This window comes from Platichthys flesus, chromosome 2 (assembly GCF_949316205.1).
Source record: "Platichthys flesus chromosome 2, fPlaFle2.1, whole genome shotgun sequence".
NCBI classification, from domain to species: Eukaryota; Metazoa; Chordata; class Actinopteri; order Pleuronectiformes; family Pleuronectidae; genus Platichthys; species Platichthys flesus.
Window position 1 is genome coordinate 15090227 of NC_084946.1, and position 18610 is coordinate 15108836.

General features: G+C 41.2%; 1 protein-coding gene across 1 annotated transcript; it reads left to right on the top strand.

Annotated features, from left to right (window-relative positions):
- The first annotated feature begins 5007 nt into the window (after window positions 1-5007).
- prkcda (protein kinase C, delta a) lies at window positions 5008-18286 on the top strand. The gene is made up of 18 exons (XM_062400698.1): window positions 5008-5227; window positions 8454-8583; window positions 8759-8958; window positions 9042-9108; window positions 9903-10059; window positions 10487-10518; window positions 10674-10759; window positions 11249-11378; window positions 11463-11563; window positions 11916-12012; window positions 12155-12285; window positions 13024-13197; window positions 13290-13381; window positions 15479-15541; window positions 16352-16490; window positions 16588-16776; window positions 16985-17113; window positions 17232-18286. The coding sequence occupies exons 2-18, from the start codon at window positions 8475-8477 to the stop codon at window positions 17388-17390; spliced, it is 2055 nt and encodes a 684-aa protein (XP_062256682.1). The 5' UTR covers window positions 5008-5227; window positions 8454-8474; the 3' UTR covers window positions 17391-18286.
- Window positions 18287-18610: the final 324 nt, after the last annotated feature.

Genomic DNA, 18610 nt, shown 5'->3' on the forward strand with positions numbered 1-18610 from the left:
CCTTCTCTGCCCATAGTCAAAGTTTCTGCCCCTAGACCACCGTAGGTGAACTTAACACCAAATGACAGGAGGCTGTAATTGACTTCCTGTCGCATGTGTCCTTGCTGATGGAGCTCGGTGCTTTTACATTCAAATAGGAAAATCTCCCCCACTATGCTAAAAAACTGTTTGCACTCCGCTTGTAGCTTTTGCTATGTGAGCGCATGCTATGTGAGCGCATGCATGTAGTGCATTTGTGGCCTGTGCTGATGAAACTGCTGGCGAGCGTATTAGAGCACACTCTGAGCTGCTCTGTAAGACACCAGGGATGCAGTGATACGCAGCGTGGCCAGAGAAAGGCCAGGACTGTTCTGCTTCTCATCTCCCCCCGGGTTATCCTGACCCAGAATAATATCAGGCGGAGAAGTTTTCTTTCTGGGGCTCCTGAAAAGTTGCAGACGTTTCGTCCTACATAGAGGCCAGAACATCCATCACTCTCTTCTCCCCATCCAGCCCCAATTCTCTGCCCTCTCTCCCTCTGCTGCGTTTACCATCTATGTCGTGCTTTCTTTGCTTTGACTGCTGTTGCTTAAAACCCAATTACAGCATTTATCAACACACACTTCCTGTATATACTGCAAACTTCCACTGGATTAACCTTATTTTATGACTTCATTTTGTCCTCATCACTTCAAGTACCAAGTTTATATTTATTTCCAATGGTATTTTCTTGTGCTTGTTATTCTCTTTTCACCAATGAAGCAAGAAACGCTGAAGAATAAACCGGGCTAAAACAGGAATGCCCAGTCACACTTTTATTGATGCTCTGTGCTAATTAATTAAAACAACAAGTAATGAAATGCAATGAGCGCTTGCAGTGGGATGAATGGTTGAGGCTTTTTTGTTCTTGTTCACAGTGGGCAGCAACAGTGTGTCATAATCAGAGCTTACTTCCATATTGCCGCGGGGAGGAACAATGCAGAGAGAAGCAAATAATCAATCATAAACACCCAGCCTACCCAATAAGGTCGAATGCATTCAGCACTGTTACATGTGCACAGCTTTGAGACTCATTAACGACTGAGGAGGTGAGGCATTACCTGAGCTCACCTGCGGCCTTTTCTTTAACCCAAGATGCTCTGACAGCAGAGTTGTGTGAACTTTTTAATGACTGACTCACACTTTCAACACGAGAAGCCAATGCACAATGTCGTGAGTAACAGCGAGGCTTCTCATCTTTTTGCAGTGTTGTGTGGGCAGCAGATCCTCAAGAAAAATGGGAAGATTTCATTACATAATACCTGGAGATTTAAATAAATATACCAAAAAGCATGTGAGAGAGAGAGAGAGAGAGAGAGAGAGAGAGCTGCGAAAATAGGTGTGTCAACTTGACATTGGCTCGACAGTTCTGGGTCTGCGCCTTTTCTCCTGATTCCCTGCACCCCTCGGAGATGGGGAGAGGGAGCCGGAAAAATATGTTGTGGAGAGGGTGGAAGAATAGCAGGACACACTCTAATGTCCCACTTTGCAAACTCTTTGCAGCCCACACTGCCAAGTCAATGTTACACCTATTCCACCTCCCCTAAAGCTTTAAATAGCCCACTCTCCCTCGGCGGGAAGGAAAAAAAACACACAGCCTTAAGCACACCCTGCACCTGACTGAACATTTATTATCTCCCTTGCCTTAACATGGGGTCTGCATCGTGTTTTCCATTCTCCTGCAACACATGTCTGCAGAGGAACAAGGAAAAAAGTAGGTCCCCAGGTCTGGTACTTTTCACAAGGGGAGTCAAACTCTGTCAAACTCTTTTAGCCAAAACAGTCAGAATGTTGTTTTATTTGTCCTTTTATACTTAAAGGTAAAAAATAGAAAAGTATAGATTATCCTGCCAAATTTAAAATATAATGATTACAGTAAATGTGTAGCCAGCAGCCAGTTAGCTTAGCTTAGCATGAAAAAGAGGATAAACAGCAATCATTGGCAACATGCACCCCACCACTACTTCTAAGTAAAATACATAATCCAGACATAAATTGAAAAATACAAAAAAAAGCCTTCATTTATATATAGCCCATTATGGCTTGAAGGCCCTATTTGTCTGGTAGCAGTTGCCAAGCAACCAGTGAAGACTCCAGTATGGGAAATTAACTTAAACCAAACATATAAACACATTAAATACACATTTCTGGTTTTAACACTGTTGTTTTTGTATCCAGATATAACTTTACTATTAGGTTAAAACCCGAATGTGGATCTTTATGCCTTTGAGCTAACATGCTTGTTCAGACTTTAGAGCAACATCATCTTCTCACCTATATCTTACCCTTTTCCATATTTGCTTGTGTTCGGTAAGATTCATGTTCCTTAATCTGCCTATTTTTGCTTATTTTGCTTTAACGTTTGAAACCTTAGTGCTATAAAATATAAACAAAGGACAGTTTTACATTTTGTTGAATTTTCATCTCTTTTTTTGGCTTGAAACCCTCTACAATGATGCAATGTGTACTTTATGACCCTTAATCCCAGGTTAGGATCATAGTGCTGATATAATTAGTTAGGAAGGCAACCAACAAGTGATCTCTTCTCATTGGCTAATTTACATTATCTTTAGGGGCCAGATAATATTTAAAAAATCCAATATTTCACTTTTAAAAGTATTTTTCTTACTTTTTAATCATTGCTATGTTTTTGATTTGTCCTGGGAAAAATCAAAAACATTTCCCATGTCCTGGGAAACTTGGGGCGTGGTCACAACCTTCATGAAATTCACAGATTGTATCAATTCACTACAATTTCACCTTCAAATGTTTTCACTATCCCGACCGTACCGAGACATACATCTGAATGCTTCGACTCCATGCAAGTAGGTTTCTGCATTGCTCTCTCTCTTCTTGCTAAATGTAACATCCGCCTGTTCTACAACCTATACATCCCGGATAATGACAGGATGTATGTGTGTTGGTGTGGGTGTTTGCTCCAGGAAGAACAGAAGGGGAGGCTTGCTTGGACTTGAATGTGTGTCTGTCAGAGTCAGAGAGGAGTCAGTGAGCAATGAGGTCTCTAGTGCGCGCACACATAGACCCACATGCTCACATGAGACTGGTCTATGCTATAGACTTCCTGTGTCTGCCATGACTCACAATCTGCCTGTTATGCAAGTCCTCGGCAGAGAGGGAGAACACTGACACACCTGTGCCCTGTCCGTCTGCTCCTGGCAAGTTTCACTTAAGTTTCTCACAGCAGCACATGTAGTTGCATGGACTTGTAAACTTCAACTAAACACTAAATTATGACTCACCCTGCAATTCTCGGCTGCTTTCTTTATTTAGAGCTTTGTTCACTTCAGTCAATATTTCATTTGTGCCATCAAGATGAAAATAGCTCAGTTGGCATGAATGAGGTTTGCACACGGATGTCTGTATGTATGTGTATGTGTGTGTGTGTGTGTATGTGTGTATACTTGTTCTTTCTACCTCTTAAAGACCTTTTCTAGCATAAACACTGACCTTGTCAGGACCATTAGACCACATGGGGACCAAAGCTCAGCCCTAATGAGGCAAAGCATCATTCCTGAGGTCCTGGATAAGTTTAGGTGTGAGATGTGAATCGTGGTAAGGTTAAGGTTAGGGATAAGGCTTTCTTTGGCTGTTGAAAACGAATGGAAGTCAGTGTAAAGTCCTAATGAGGATATCTGTGCAAACCTATGGTTACAGGTATTACTCGTGGGGACCAAAATTTGTTTAAACAAATGATGAGGTCTGTCTTCCTTATAGGGACATAACCTAAATCACAAAATGTAAGGTGAAGTTTAGGTTAAGGTTTGACTGAGTTTCCAGGAAATTAATGTTAAATCCTCCGAATTCATGGAGACACGGATGTGTGCAAGTGTGTGTGCATGTGTGTGTGTGTGCACGTGTCTGAGTGAGGGGGTGGGGTATGGGGGTGTGTGAATACAGGCATGTATTATAAGTTTAAGGTGCTTGTGCTTAGTTTAGAACAAGAACAGATCCTCTCGGCTGCAGGAGGAAAAATCTGCCACCTCCTCACCGGCAGCAAACCTTAGCTCAAACCTCAAAACTGCCCCCGCAGCCTTCCAGCCACGTGACCCCACCCCCCTTCCACACAAATGTGGAAAAAAAAAAAGAAAAGAAAATCTTCCCCCACATATGAGACTAAGCTACAGCAATCTAGGGCACTCTCAGCAGCAGTGCAGATATACATGTGAAACCGGTGGAGTCCAGTGATGTCTAAGTTGGGATTTCTATGGTGGAGCGAACGAGAATCGCTTTGGAGACGATCGCTGTATCTTCTGACAAAACATCTCCTGTCAGTTTGGACATTTGTGGAGCCCCGATACGCAAATCAAACACCAGAAATATAGGTCACCATATGTCGCTATAACTTTCATCCAACAAGTAAACTTAAAAGACAGTCATACCAAACATACCAAAACTTGAATGACAGAAAATGTCTCACAGGATCAGGCCACCCGTGGAATCGAAGTGGCCACCCCGTTAATTTTGAGCAGTTGCTTTTTAAGATCAGGCTTTATTTAAATGTGCCACCTTTCCCTAAGTGTGTGCCCCCTGACCCCCAGCAGAAATGTAGATCCACCCCTGATGAGAGGAACTAGCAATGGAGAATTAATCCAACTACACATTGGTTTCTGTGACTCACAACACTGCTGTATGATTGTTATTGTAACACGTGTACATGTATTCATTCAACCATGTCGGTAGTTTCCCTCTCAACTCAGGTGATAAACAGGTCTGCAGTGATTAGCACACACTGACATGTGAATGGAAAAAGACGTATTAGGCTGCAGCGTGTGCACGTGCGTGTGTGTGCATGCATAACAAGTGGACAACTGTCCTGATCGGGCAGGCTCTCTATTCAAAATAGGACAGCTGGTGTGTGTATGTCTGTCTGTGTGTACACCAGGTAAACGTCACAGCCTGTAAAGAGAGAGAGAGAGAGAAATAGAGAGAGCGAGTCTCAGTGTGTGTGTGAAAGAGAGAGAGAGAGCCTCAGCAAGAGCGAGAGAGAGAGATAAATAGAGAGAGCGAGGCTCAGTGTGTGTTGGTGAGTGAGAGAGAGATCCTCAGAGAGAGAGAGAGAGAGAGAGATAGGCACCTCACTTCCTCAATCGTCGGAATAAATGAGCGAAGAAAAGGAGAGGAAGCTAAAGAGCAACTTTTCCTTCGAGCTGCGGTGATCAAACACCTCGCACCGCAGCTGCTGGACGAGGTGAGGCTGCCATTACTGTTTCTGTGTGTGTCTGAATGCTGAATTCTTACGTTGGAGTTTGCAGAAAGTTGTTAAAAAGGTTGTAAAGGTTTCCGCCAAACCAGTCTTCCTCTTCTTCTTCTTTGATGGACACAGTGTAACTTGTGTGTTGTTTTACGCCACCAGCGGCGCTAAGGTTAGCTAAATATTACACAAACATGAGCGTTGACGTACATGGGCAACTTTTACGTGTTCATTAAAAGCCCATTCGTCGCTTTACATAAACAACCGCAGCAACTTTTTTGGAAAACACCGCTGGCTCGTTTTCAAAGGTACGTGAATTAAAAATGGAGCGGCGGAATCTGTGACCTGTCACCACTGCGGGAAGACAAGAGATTTGTAATGGCCACCAGCTTTATGCAACGACAGCTACCACGGATCCTGTGTGAACACTGCGGGTGTGTGACAGCAGTTGTGGGGCTGTGGTCGCGCTGTGGAATTCCAGCTCACGAATCTCCCGGGTCACGAAGTAGGTTGTTACACCGAGAGTGCAGACGCAGCAGCAGGAATGTGGGCAGGTCCGGGCAGCTAACAGAGGGGAGACGTGCTTTCTGATATTAATGGTAAAGCGCTAGACATACGTGTGTGTGTGTGTGTGTGTGAGACAGAGAGACAGAGCAACAGAGACCACAGTGCTGCTCACTGTGGTCTGAGTCTGTGACATCTGCTCCTCCGCCAACTGACAGTCGACCACATCCTTCAAAGAGAGAAAGAGAAATCAAATGCACTGACTGATCCTGTAGGTTGTTGCCAGTGGAAAGTCTCAGTGATTCAAACCTAGTTAGAGTGTTAATAGCTGTGGCGGTGTTTTTGTGTAACTGGTGTGTCAATCTGCGTGTAGTTCAATGCAGACGATCTGCTTCAAATCAGTCTGAAGTGGTTTTACATGCATTTAAATGATTAAGTATGACAATCACAATGGGGGGAAAAAAGGAACACAAATATATAAATCAAAATATACAGAACAATTACTTTTACCTTTTTATATAGCTTGAATTGGAAGTCAGCAATCAGAATTGCCTGATTGCTGACTTGTTGACTAGCTCTGGCTAATGCTGCACAACCGGAAACATCTTATTGTAAAAGCAATACTTGGCAAAGAAGAAGAAGTGATTTCGTAAAAAAGGAACTTGCAGTTTTATCCGGGTGAAACTAAGACGTAGTATCAGATTGGTACGTCCATTTGCGTACTTAGGGTCTTATCTGAACATTTCCACTCTTTTTCTTCCTGTCCTGATGTGAGGTCTCACTCTCCTCATTTGTAAGGATTTTAAATTGCCCTCAAGCTACCAATGCCACTACTGCCACTGTATTATAGTTATCCATGCAATACTTATATTTCAGTGGCTTATCTCATATTTTTAATATGGTATTCAAACACAATCTCAAACATGCAGATACAGAGCTTTTTTGGTCATTGCACCTAGTCTTCGCCCAGATTGCAGGTGCAATAGTATAGTATATTTAATTAGCCTTAGTAAAGGTACTTGCTACCACAGCTAACAAACACACAATGTGTTGCTCATTAATAGAGGAAGTGGGGTATAAAAAAGAAGTCTGTTAGTACTGGTACAAGAGACGTATCTACTGAATTTACAGTTGGGACTAATCGAAACTGCACATGAACAGTTTGCTAGGAAATCAATCACCACCGCCCTCTATCACACAGTGTGCTTGCTATTGATTAACTCCTAAAACCCTGGACCACAGCTCCCACAAGCATCAAGTGTGGGAACATTATTATTCATCTATTTTCCCACCCTGTTTGTTCTCCCTGTGTTTTACTCTGATGGCCTCAGTGTGGATAGTATTGGGTTAAGGGTTGTAAAAGGCAGCCGGGCCTACTGCAGAGCGCTACAGGCTTCTATCTGGATTGGAGACATGTCAAGACTCGCTCTGCTCTCGTCGGTACATGCAAACACCTCGGCTGCTGCTGCTGCAACCTCACAGAATCTGTACTGTGAACAAATACATCCACAGTGACAGGGAACCAAGCAAGTTGGCGAGCCACAAGTATGATGTTGGCACATTTGTGTTTGTATTTTATACATAGAGGTGAGGAAGTCGTAGAGCAGCATGGGTGCGACTGAAGCTCCTGCCAACTCATGGAACTGACGGGCGTCACCTCTTGCATACAATGTAGAAACTGGTGTTAAGATTGTGGCTCTGCCTGTGTATAAGCTTAATGGCACTATCTTATAGAAACTGGTGCGCTGCATGATCCCACAACACAGTTATGTAATTTGTCATACAACAAAAACAAGAAATACAGAAATACATTTTAAAGATGCTATCTTTTACTCACAACAACCAGCTTTGGAATCAGATACCTGGCCTCCATACAAAAACAAGTGTTGTCAGTGTAAAAATGTTCCATGTGGGTGTGACTTATTTAAATGTCCTGTTCACACCTGATATTAAAGTCTGTCATTTGGAACTGATCTCAAGTGGACAGCTTTGAGCACATGTGTGAATGCACCAAGGACCCATTTCAGATCCGGCACATTCGGAGGTGGTTTGGGACGAATGCGGATTCATTGTTTTAGCTGTTTTAACACTCGTGTGTCCTGGACCACATACTCAGCTGACGTCCTCAGGCCTGGTCAGGTTTCATAATGGACCAAAAATATTTTAAAACATGTCTATGTTTATGATGTGTTGATTTTTTTATTAGAAGCCCGCCACAATATAAACACTGAGTGCCTCACAGGCTATTGATTTTCTTTATTGTTTTTTTTTGTTATCTCGAAACACTAAAACCGTGTGCCAGTGTAGAGCTGTGCACAAAGCATTGATTTGGTCTCCCTCTCTCTCTCTCTCTCTCTCTCTCTCTCTCCCCCCCCTCCCTCCGTATCGAGCAGAGAAGTAAGATTATAAGTGGCCACTTGAGATTCTATCTAATGTCAGGTGTATACTTACTGCTCTTGTGCTCAGATCACGCATGTTCATGTCAGTTATGAACAGGGTCAAAGTGAGAGCGCAAAGTATGAAAGTAAACGCAGTGTCATGGTGGAGCCGGAGTCAGATTTCTTTCTGCTTAAATATGATCCAGCTACGTGAGAATATACAACTTTGTGTATGTATTTAATATAACGATGGATATACTGATATCTATGTGTGCAAATTACATAATATAATAGATAAAAGTCCCCATGGTAACACTGAGTTTGTCTGTCTCTGAGAGCAGGTGATCCCAGGACCTGTCACCATGGCTCCTTTCTTGAGGGTCACCTTTAACTCGTACGATTTGGGCGTCCTGCCTCCTCTGGCAGACCCTCCGTTCTGTGCAATCAAGATGAAGGAAGCAGTAACAACTGGTGAGAAACTCCTTCACAGGCTACACAACTCTGTGTTTCACACAAGGTTTCATTCCTAAACTGTAGCTCCTGCAATATTTTCCTGCGCTGTATGAATTATAATATTAATATTAATAATAATTCGCTGGACTAAACATTTTTCTTCTTGTCTCTCTTTCTCTCTCTCTTTTCCTAGAGCGAGGTAAGACCCTGGTTCAGCGGAAGCCCACAATGTACCCGGCTTGGAAGGCCAGTTTTGATGCGCACATCTACGAGGGTCGTGTGCTCGAGGTTCTGCTGATGAAGACAGCAGAGGAGCCACTGGCTGAGGTGTCCGTCGGTGTGTCCGTCCTCGCCGAGCGCTGCAAGAAAGCCAACGGCCGTGCTGAATTCTGGGTATGACATTACAAATTATTATCTGTTTTTACAGATCAATATCTCAGACTGTCTGTTTGTAACTGTCTGTATGTTTAACTCAGGTGGACCTCCATCCTTCTGGGAAAGTGATGATGGCAGTGCAGTATTTTCTGGAGGGAATGGAATCAGGTGAAATTACATAAAATTAAAAGAAAATCCTCTTTTTTCTATTCTTTGCTCTTTATTTCTTGAACTTCTTTCTTTATGATTTTCCATAGTTACGACCTTTATGTACTAACTACATACTGTCAAAAAGACTGGTTTCAAGTCCCTATCGTTTGATATTCATGACAAAGAGTTTAGAAGAAGATATAGTTTGAAAAAAGAGTTTAACATTAACTCGGCTGGTCTACTTCATCAGCTCTGTGTGGGTGTCAGTTAAATTGCCAGTTCATGGAAACACAGTCAAACCACCATACCGCAAACCAAGTTTTTCTCTGAATTCTGATTGTTTCACAGGGTCATGTCATCTTTTGAATCACTACTGAAACTCCACTTGTGTGTAGTGAAAACCTCATGTGAAATAACCCAAATGGAGAACTTTGAGTTGATGTAATTCCCCCTACCATCACCATCAGTGATTGTTAAAATAGTAGAAGTGTGAGTGCATATGGGGAAGAATATGTTCTTGATCTGTAACTTAACTTTAAAATTGATAAAACCTTATCAGCAGGTCCGCAACTAGTCTGATTTATAGTCTGTCGTTTTCCTTCCTTTTATTTTAACCCCACCCCATATATTAAAAGGCTGTCCAACCAGTGTTTTTCCTTCCCATCACAGCAGCCATTCACATCAGCAATTGTTTGTCCCCATAGGTTAACATTGAGACTATTCTTTTATATATTTTACATAAACAAATCAGCACTTTTTTCCTTTGCAGTGTTGTGGGATTAATGAGCTGTGTTTCTCTGTGTATCTTGAAGAGGGTCAACAGGCTGGGAAGGAGGAAGATGTTCCTACTCTGAACCGCAGACGTGGGGCCATCAAGCAGGCCAAGATCCACTTCATCAAGAACCACGAGTTCATCGCCACATTCTTCAGACAGCCCACTTTCTGCTCCGTTTGCAGAGAGTTTGTCTGGTTAGTGAGTCCCACCTTTCAGCCCCATAAACAAATGTTCAGGGCAGCTAAAGGAGAAATCACAAGCCACTGATCAGATAAGCTAAAACATTGGATGAGCGATCAGAAGGTGTTACAGATTTGCCGGAACATTTTTCCAGCAGTTTCACACTCTGAAAAGGCAAATATTTTTCAAAGTTAGTTTGATGACCTATTTGACCAAATAGGTCAACTTTTCCTTTAAGTTGCAAGGTTTGTCTGTGCCAATGATATAGTTAGTTCTCCCTGGAGGGCTGCATATCGCCACTAATGTGCTTTGAAGAACTCACAGGAAAGGATACTTGTACACAAATCTGCATGGGTGTCCTCCAGCTGTTCCTTATCACAAGGATTAATCAGAACCATTTACAAGATCAGGGAATGAGTTGTGTCTCTCTGTCTCCCACAGGGGACTCAACAAACAAGGCTACAAATGCAGACGTAAGTGTGCAATCATTTATGAACTCCAGTGCATCGTGCTTTAATTGAAGTGTAATATAACTAATATTTGCTTCAAAAATACCTTTTGGTTATTTTAGTATCATTGCTAGTAGGCTCAGATACAGAATCTAACACAAATCTTTTTTCTTTATCAGAATGCAATGCAGCCATCCACAAGAAATGCATAGACAAAATTATTGGCAGATGTACCGGCACTGCTGCCAACAGTCGGGAGACTATGGTACGTAACACACTTTTCTGCAGCACACCATGTTCTGTTAGCGTTGTCCATATGTCACTTTAGTGTGTGGGCTTTTCTCACTCCAGTCTGTGATGTTGTAATGAATCTTTCCTCAACAACATATACAATGGTTATTTAAATGAAATGGCATGTGCTGCTCAGTCAGAGACTGATGGGGAGATAACAGTTAGGGTCCACTCTATTTTCAATGATCATCAATATTGGAGGATAAAAGCAATCAAAGACCAACTGAATGATTGAGTACACACACCCACACAGTGGGTAGGTGCAGTTTAAATCAGAGTGGGGTCGAACCTGGGAGGGAAAAAAACAAGTAACTTTACATCCAGCAGTGTGGCAGTGTAAACTCAAAGAGGGAAGAAGAAGACCAAAAGGAAAACTGATGAGAAGAACTGAGAGGTTTTCAGAGGGATAAGGATCATCTTGCCGGTCATTCATTGAGAGAATGACTTCTGTTTTTTCACGCAGTTCCAGAAGGAGCGTTTCAAAATTGACATGCCGCACCGTTTCAAGAACCACAACTACATGAGTCCCACATTCTGCGACCATTGTGGAAGTCTGCTGTGGGGTATTGTCAAACAAGGCCTGAAGTGTGAAGGTACATTGTAGATGTGATTGTGTAATCATGTTTAGTTTGTTTAGTTTGGTCTTTAACTGACTTTTTTTTGTATTGTTTTTGCAGATTGTGGCATGAATGTTCATCACAAGTGTCAGGATAAAGTTGCCAACCTTTGTGGTATCAACCAGAAACTACTAGCTGAAGCTCTAACACAAGTCAGCCAGGTGAGTTCCTGGAGACGGACACACATTGTAATCCTCAAACCGAGTATCACCTGAAAACACCCACTCCCGAATTGTTCGGTGTGACACCTGACCACGACGGGAACCTGAGCCTCCTGTCCTGGTGTGTTTAAGGACCAGCTCTTTGTGCAACTTCCAGCTCTCCTCTCTGTTTACAGGCCCCTAGTTTATAAACCAAATGGCTGTAATTTGTGGGACAGTCACATAATTAATGTTCAAAAGAAGAATCTGACAGAATGTGCTCTCATTGTATCAACACACACAGCTAGACTGGTAATGATGGGTGGAAAATTTCAGTCTGTTTCATGCCTATTTTTTGTCTTTGTTCCATCAGAAATCGTCCACTCGCCGTTCGGATCCAAACCTGCCTGATCAGGCAGATATTGGAATCTATGATGAAGTTAACAAACTTTCTGGACTGGATATCAATGGTTAGTGAGTGTATGTGCATGTAAGCAGTATAAGCTTGGTCCGGATTATAACACTCACAGAATAATATGTGAAAAAGTTAAATTTTTAGGATGATTATGTGAATGAGAAAATGCAATGTTTGGTAATTTGTTTGTCCATTAGACCCATCTCCCTACGGCAAACTGTGGGAGGGGTCTAATCCTCGTTCTCAGTCTCGTATCACCCACCTGACACAAATCAACGTGGACAACTTCATCTTCCACAAGGTTTTGGGAAAAGGCAGCTTTGGCAAGGTACCGGAAATGGAAATACACAAATGAAGCCTTTATTGTTATGGCATTGTATTGTACAATGGAAGTGTGAAGGTAATTGTGAGATCAGGTAGACAAATGGTGAGTCAGGGCGAGTAAGTGAGTCACACAGAAGTGAGTCCTGTCAGCCAGAACAGCATGTCATGGCTGCATTTAACATATAATTTGATTTGATTGTTTGTTGATTTATGTTTTGTATTGCATTTTACTCTTGTTTTGCTAAGTAGATTAAATTGAAGGTTTTTGTTTTGTAGTATATAAAAAATATTTAAAAAAAAACCCATCTACATAGATTATACCTAAGTATTTGATCAGACTGTGAGCTGCAGCCACTTGAAACAGACCTATGGAAATCTGAATTTCAATAATTTATTCCTCATTTAAGAGAATCCCAGTAGAACCCGAGGACAGCAGCTACCCAGAAATTACACCCAATCCAAATTATTGTTCACCTGAACAGACCTTAACACAGTGAAAAGATAAACACTGTTAGCAGCAGTTGCGAGCTATCCATTAACCTTATTTATTAACAAGCACTTGTACGGGAAAGAGCAGCAACATCATAATAATGTAATAAAATATAATATAAATTCATATAAAATACAATCATTTGTTTCTGTACTTTGAAGATGAATTTATATTTCTGAAGAAAACAGTGAAACTGTTTAAAGACCTCCAGTATGATAACATCATTCATTATCTACACTACTCTACTCGCAGGTTCTCCTTGCAGAGCTGAAGGGTCGTGGAGAGTACTTTGCTGTGAAGGCCCTGAAGAAGGACGTAGTGCTGATGGATGATGATGTGGAGTGCACTATGGTGGAGAAGAGAGTCTTGGCTTTAGCCTGGGACAATCCCTTCCTCACCCACCTCTACTCCACCTTCCAGACAAAGGTATAGTCTTATCACAAGTCCTTAGGTCAAATTTCTCTCAACATAATTAGCTGTGATCATGTAATCAATACTGAAGTTAAACTTGTCCACAGGAGCATCTGTTCTTTGTGATGGAGTACCTGAACGGAGGAGACTTGATGTTTCATATTCAGGAGAAAGGGCGCTTTGAGCTCTACAGAGCCTCGTGAGTCACACCTGTCCCACAGATTTGACGATACACAATCTCTGAGGAGAACACACACAACCTGCCATCGTTCTTCAACACTTTCATGTCCATGTTGCTGTGTAGAGACTCACATACAGAATCAATGAGCTGATGGAAAGCAGAAACTCGTAAAGAAGAGCCTATGTTTACTCTCTCCCTTTGTCACTCTCTTTGTCTCTCTCCCATTACGTGTTTTTTCCTTTTACATTATATATACTGAGCCCTGATGGCTTCGAGCTGGGATGTTGTCCATTAGTTGCTGCTGCTCACTAGCGTAGTGGCCTTGTAAGGACTGAGCAGCTCTTAGTGTATTCTTTGTGCGCAGCTGTATCAGTTATCGCCATTCCCCTCGTCACTCTGTGGGGAAACCTCCAGGAAAAAGACAATACCACACTAGTTGGAGAAAGTGTAATTATGTAGAAATCTTGTTGGCGCCTGTGTAACTGCCACCTGAAATTTTAAAAATCCCCTCGTTTACCAACATATAGGTGAATGCTGAGGAACAGTTCTAACAGGTGCTTTTAGATACATAAATCATGCTTGAGGGCAATTAACAAAATCTAAATAGTTTTGTTTGGAAATGAGCAAATTTTGAAAGCAAATTTACAAAAGCTGATTTGCCCTATTTTATGAAATATCTTCGTCACAATGTATTAGTCAGAGACTGTATACAGACCAATACATACGCTCGACCAATCAGCAGCTTTCCTCAGCTAATTTAAACCAAATTTACCTAGAAAATTTGCTCTTGAACAAACTGTGATTAAACTGTGATTAAACCTCCCTAAAATAACAGAAATCATCTTTGGGCTAAATGTATTTGACATGCACTTTTTATGGTCCATGTTCCCATGGAGGAGGCAGGGTTTATGATATGTACTGCAGCCAGCCACCAGGGGATTGAACAAGATGACTTTTGGAGCCATCATGTCGTCCATCTTTATGAAGTCTACTTAATTAGTCTTTTATTGTGCTATGTGCAGATACCTCCCTCACTCAGAGCAGAAAATTACTTTGAAAGGGAAGCAAGATTTCTTTTTGAGTGACTGTGACTGTGAAGGGAAAGTGAAGTGGAAAATCACTTTATATTATTTAGACTGGGACTGCTTTGTTCTATTCACTGCTTAGTGTATGTTATGGTCAGGCACTGATCTTGTTGTGAACGGTGCAGTTATATCTCCTGTAGTTAAAGTGGTTTTGGCCTCCTGGATCCATGAGATGACAGGAGTAATTATCTTCCTGGCATACACTGACTGACACCTGATCTGGTGTTGGCATCCCCAGTCACCCAGTGACTTGTATTCAGCCTGGATGGATAATTTACCCTCGGCGAGCATGGGCTGATTTAACATCTCAGATGTTTGTTTGCCTACATGTTTGAATCTATGAATACATTTGTGTTTTGCTGCACAAGCTGCTGCAGAGGAATGGAAACACTGCTGAATTCAGTTTTTCTTGGGCGAGTGGCCTCTGTGCTCTTTGTTAGCACAGTAGATGCTGCTAACCTGTTGACCTTGTAACATAGTCTACTTCCGCAGATACATGCAGCAGGACCAAATGTCTTATTCTTCCCCTACACAATCAATATTTAGACTTCATTTTACATTTTTGAAGTGTTTGTAGGGTTGTTTGTAGAGCACATTTAGACATGTACATGTATATGTGTGAGAGATAATGAGTAGATAAAACCTGACAGTCTATATGGTCCTTGGCGGTTGGTCATTTACAGAGAATAACCAGTGAGTGGGTTAGAGCGGAGGTTTCTCTTATCTACCCTTTGGACTCTGTTGTTTCACCTGAGACAGATGACCAGAGGAGCTGGGCAGTGATAGGCTAATCCTTGAGCCCTGAGCAGCTCTCAGGTTTCACATTATGAGAGTGTTATTCATCTGTCTCCTACTCCATACAAATGTCCTCCTCAATAATTCAGCACTACATTGAAATTAGTCTGCAGTGACACCACTGTTTAGCGGCCAACTCTGTTGTTAGATCACTGCAGATCAGGACGTGTGTCTTTCCACCGAGGATGATGGGTAGTTAATATCAATACTGTCCCCTCCATCTTTGTTTTCCCAGGTTCTACTCGGCTGAGATCATTTGTGGTCTCCAGTTCTTACACTCCAAAGGGATCATCTACAGGTCAGAGCAAAATACTAACTACATCTGGATGGGCTGTATACACAGTACATTTAAATGACAGTACTACTAATTCTTCATGTTTAACAAACTAGAAATACTATTTCCTATTTACACCAAAACTGACTAGTTTGAATTATTTTCCTATCTTCAACAAGACCTGTGATTTCGGTTTATTTGCAAGCACGATGTGAAAAAAAACCTACAGAGCTTCTAAACTTGCTATGTTAGATAATCCCACACATTTTAACACTTTTTTTCTGAAAGTGTCATTATGATTGTGTCATACTGCAGTTGACTGTTAGAAAACTCTATGGATGTAGTCCATCAATCCATGAAACATGGATTCTGTAAAGACAAATGGCAAATTGTTAATTTCTTGCATTAAATATATCTGTCTCTGAAAACTCAGGAATAGTGTTTGTAGTTGCATATCCAAGCGTGAGATACGTATAATATTTTCAACATTTTGGGAAAATCTACATAGGGGAATAAATATTCAGTTTGATGATTATGATTTATTGTTGGCAAGCTTACCAGAAGTAAAAAATAAACTTAATTAAATTAGGTTGAAGACATTTTAAATTAATGTCAAAAATCATGGAAAATAACTGATATGGTCCTGAAAATTATTTGTCATGACTTTTGAGTTTGTTTCTTTTTAGGTTTGGAAAGACATTTAATTATCAAGGAAAGATTTTTTGAATTATTGTGATAAACCCAAAATAGTCAGATTAGACACAAATTATTGTTGTGTTCAAAATCATGCGTGTTTCTTTTCTAGTTAATCACAGTAGATTGTTTTGTTGCCAGAGATCTAAAGTTAGACAATGTGATGCTGGACTATGAGGGACACATTAAGATCGCTGACTTCGGGATGTGCAAGGAGAATGTGTTCGGAGAGAATCGCGCCACAACCTTCTGTGGCACTCCTGACTACATCGCTCCAGAGGTACAGTTCTTTACAATTTAGAGATGCTCTTCTGAAATAAAACAATTCCAAAAAAACAAGTATCATGATTCTTATTCATAATATTTTGTTTCAACAGATCCTGTTGGGACAGAAATACTCATTCTCTGTTGACTGGTGGTCATTCGGGGTGCTGCTGTATGAGATGCTGGTCGGCCAGTCGCCTTTCCACGGAGACGATGAGGATGAGTTGTTTGAGTCCATCCGCATGGATACTCCCCACTATCCCCGCTGGATTGACAAGGAGGCCAAGGACCTAATGGAGCAGGTCTGTACCATCTCTCCCATATGTCATATGACACTGACTCTTTCATATTTCCATGTTTGATAATTTTATGGTTAAAATTTAAGAATCATATGCTTTGGTGTGTGATTCTAAAATGTAACTTTTCTTTTGGACAGGGTTAATTCTGTCCTGTGTTTATGTTGTAATCGTGTCCATGCACGCCTTACTTACTGTTACTGTTTCCTTTCAGTTGTTCGAGAGAGACCCCACCCGCAGACTCGGAATTGTGGGTAATATTCGTTTACACCCCTTCTTCAAGGCCTTTCCCTGGCAGGCGTTGGAGAATAGGGAGATTGAACCCCCCTTCAAACCCAAAATAGTACGTCTCTAACACACAAATCACTTAATGAACATTTTGGGTTTTGTTTGCATACGTCTACAATCCTGTGAGGACCTGTTTCCCCTTTTAACTGACACTTGTACGTGGTTGATTACAGAAAGCCCCGAATGACTGCAGCAACTTTGACCGGGAGTTCCTCAGTGAGAAGCCTCGTCTCTCTCACAGCGATAAGAACTTCATCGACTCCATGGACCAGTCGGCGTTCGCTGGGTTTTCATTCATCAACCCAAAGATGGAGCACCTTTTAGAAAAGTGAGCCTTTTAAAGTCAGACTCAGGTCACATCTCTCCTGGTTTCTGGGACAGTTCACTTATTCTGTCACAGATTAATCAGATGTTCCACAGTCAGTGTGCATGTGACCTTATTTTAAGCACAAATATTCTCCTTAGGTACATTTAGAAATAATAAGAGTAGAAATTGGCCCTCGTACTGTATATGTTGTCAATGTATTTGTGTGCATGCTTATTATTTGTCTAGGTTCTGAAGGCCTCTGCTAATAATAATATTAATAATAATAATAATGAAAATAATATTAGGCCGGGAGGCCTGAAATCCTTACATTCCACTTGACATCACTGCTCCCAACTGCAGCCATACTGATTCCCTTCTGGTACTGCTCAGTTCAATTCGACAGGGATTGAAAAATGATGACGAGGGAAAGAAACGCATACGAATAAATTGTACTGTATACTTAAAATGTAGAACGTGTGAATGAGGCGACTGCATGTAAAGAAATCTCAGACCAACAAAAAACCTTATCCATGTTTGTTTTAGCTGAATAATGAATGTTACCTGTCTTCGGAACACCTTCTTGACTTCTTGCTGGATGAATCGTGTCTTTATAAAGAGCTTGTGGTTGTCTGGTTGACAGTGCCATGTAAAGATCAAATGTAAACAGAGCCTCATCTGCTCTCTGTTGTTTGGAAATGTCTCATCTGTGGATTGAGACTGAGCGGGTGCAGAACATTTTTGTAACGGTTTTGTGACTGTAAACAATGAGCAGGAAGTCACGAAAAAGGCTGTATATAAAGAAAAAGACGTATATGTACAGTATGTTGTTGTAACATGTATATTGGTTCACTGAGGATGTACTTTTTTTACTGTCTCCATCTTTTACATCTGATTAAAAAAAAAAAAATCATCAACTCCCAACTCCGATGTATTTGTTCTAAAACTCTTGCACTGGTCTCTTCTTCTTCCTGAGTCCATGAATGAACTGTACGTTTCAAGGTCAGACCAGGATTTATTGTGGTGGAAGTTCACACATTATCAATGACAGGTTCCTTGAGTTAGATGTTTACTTATTACTCCTGTATAAATATTTGGTTAGTGCTGAAGCAACATACATTTAAATATATATGCTGTTATATTTATTTTATGGTCATTTTTTCATTCTGACTTGATTATAATGAACGGGGAACATGTTCTCACTTTATCATGCTTTCCCTTGAATTTATTGTACTTTACAGATAGATG